The sequence below is a fragment of the Cervus elaphus genome, chromosome 1 (genome assembly GCF_910594005.1).
Source record: "Cervus elaphus chromosome 1, mCerEla1.1, whole genome shotgun sequence".
Classification (NCBI taxonomy): Eukaryota; Metazoa; Chordata; class Mammalia; order Artiodactyla; family Cervidae; genus Cervus; species Cervus elaphus.
Window position 1 is genome coordinate 59319177 of NC_057815.1, and position 1255 is coordinate 59320431.

Consider the following 1255-nt stretch of genomic DNA (forward strand, 5'->3'; position numbering starts at 1 on the left):
TCATAATGTAGAAGAACCACATAAAACCAAGACCGGATATGAAGCTCCATCTAGGAGTTGTAGGGCTTCAATATGACACTGGCAGCCACCATCCTGGATAAAAGAAAACCTCCCCAATACTCCCCTGAAGGCCCCCATTACCTCCTTGTTTCTCAGACTATAGATGAGAGGGTTCAGTGCTGGAGTAATGACGGTGTAAAATACAAAGAGGATGTTGTCCTGTCGGGGACTGTGGTAGGAGCCGGGCTGGACATACATAAACATGGCAGCTCCGTAGTACATTCCCACCACAGTCAGATGAGAAGAACATGTGAAGAGGGCTTTCTGCCTTCCTTCTCCTGAGGACATGTGGAGGACAGCAACTAGGACAAATGTATAGGAGGCAAGGATAGCAGCAAGGGAAGGCATGAGAAAGACGGAACCTGACACATACACCATGAACTCGTATCTGGAGGTTTCTGCACAGGCCAATTTCAGCAAGGGTGGGATCTCACAGAGGAGGTGCCTGATTTCCCGGGTCATGCAGAAAGGAAAATGCATGGTATATGAAGTGTGTATCACAGAATTCAGGAATGCCAGGGTCCAAGATGTGGCCATCATGAGCCAGCAGATCCTGGGCCTCATGAGCACCATGTAGTTCAGAGGATGACAAATGGCTACATACCTGTCATAGGCCATGAAGGCCAATAAGAGGCCCTCTGCACCACCAAGGGTCAGTACTAGGAACATCTGAAGGGCACAGCCCTCAAAGGAGATGGCATTCTCTCCACGCAGATAATCCACAAGTGTTTTAGGAATAACTACAGATGTAAGCATCAAATCCATGAGAGAAAGCTGGCTGAGCAGGAGGTACATGGGCACATGGAGCCGGGCATCCATTGTGATGACCAGGAGCAGCAGGCCATTGCTGGTTAGGGCCAGAGTGTACAGGACTGAGATTGTAGTGTGGAGCAGTCCAGGAGACCCACTGTCAGTCAGAATCCCCACCAAGATGAAACCACTTTCCAAGGTGGAGTTATAGAGCTCCATTCTGTGGTTTTTTTCGTTATCTGAAATTATGAAAAATCAGGTAAGGTAGTTCTGATGTGGTCACTGGGGACTCCTTGCCTTTACAATGTTACAGCCCTTGATCAAAAGAAATTAGTTGCTCAGTTTATCATACCATATATTAGTCTTTCATTCATAAATTAAATCACCAAGTATGTACTGATAACATATTGTTAAAATAGCACTTTTCTTTCCCATTTCTGATGTT

At 46.3% G+C, this 1255-nt stretch overlaps 1 protein-coding gene across 1 annotated transcript; it reads right to left on the reverse strand.

Moving 5' to 3' along the window:
* On the reverse strand, positions 1–1029 carry LOC122701857 (olfactory receptor 2AG1-like). Its single transcript, XM_043915261.1, has one exon. It carries the CDS (start codon positions 1027–1029, stop codon positions 1–3), a length of 1029 nt encoding a protein of 342 aa, XP_043771196.1.
* Between the last annotated feature and the right edge of the window lie 226 nt (positions 1030–1255).

Excerpts from the sequence above, each read along its gene's own strand:
- LOC122701857 (XM_043915261.1), bottom strand. The coding sequence starts at position 1,029 with ATGGAGCTCTATAACTCCACCTTGGAAAGTGGTTTCATCTTGGTGGGG.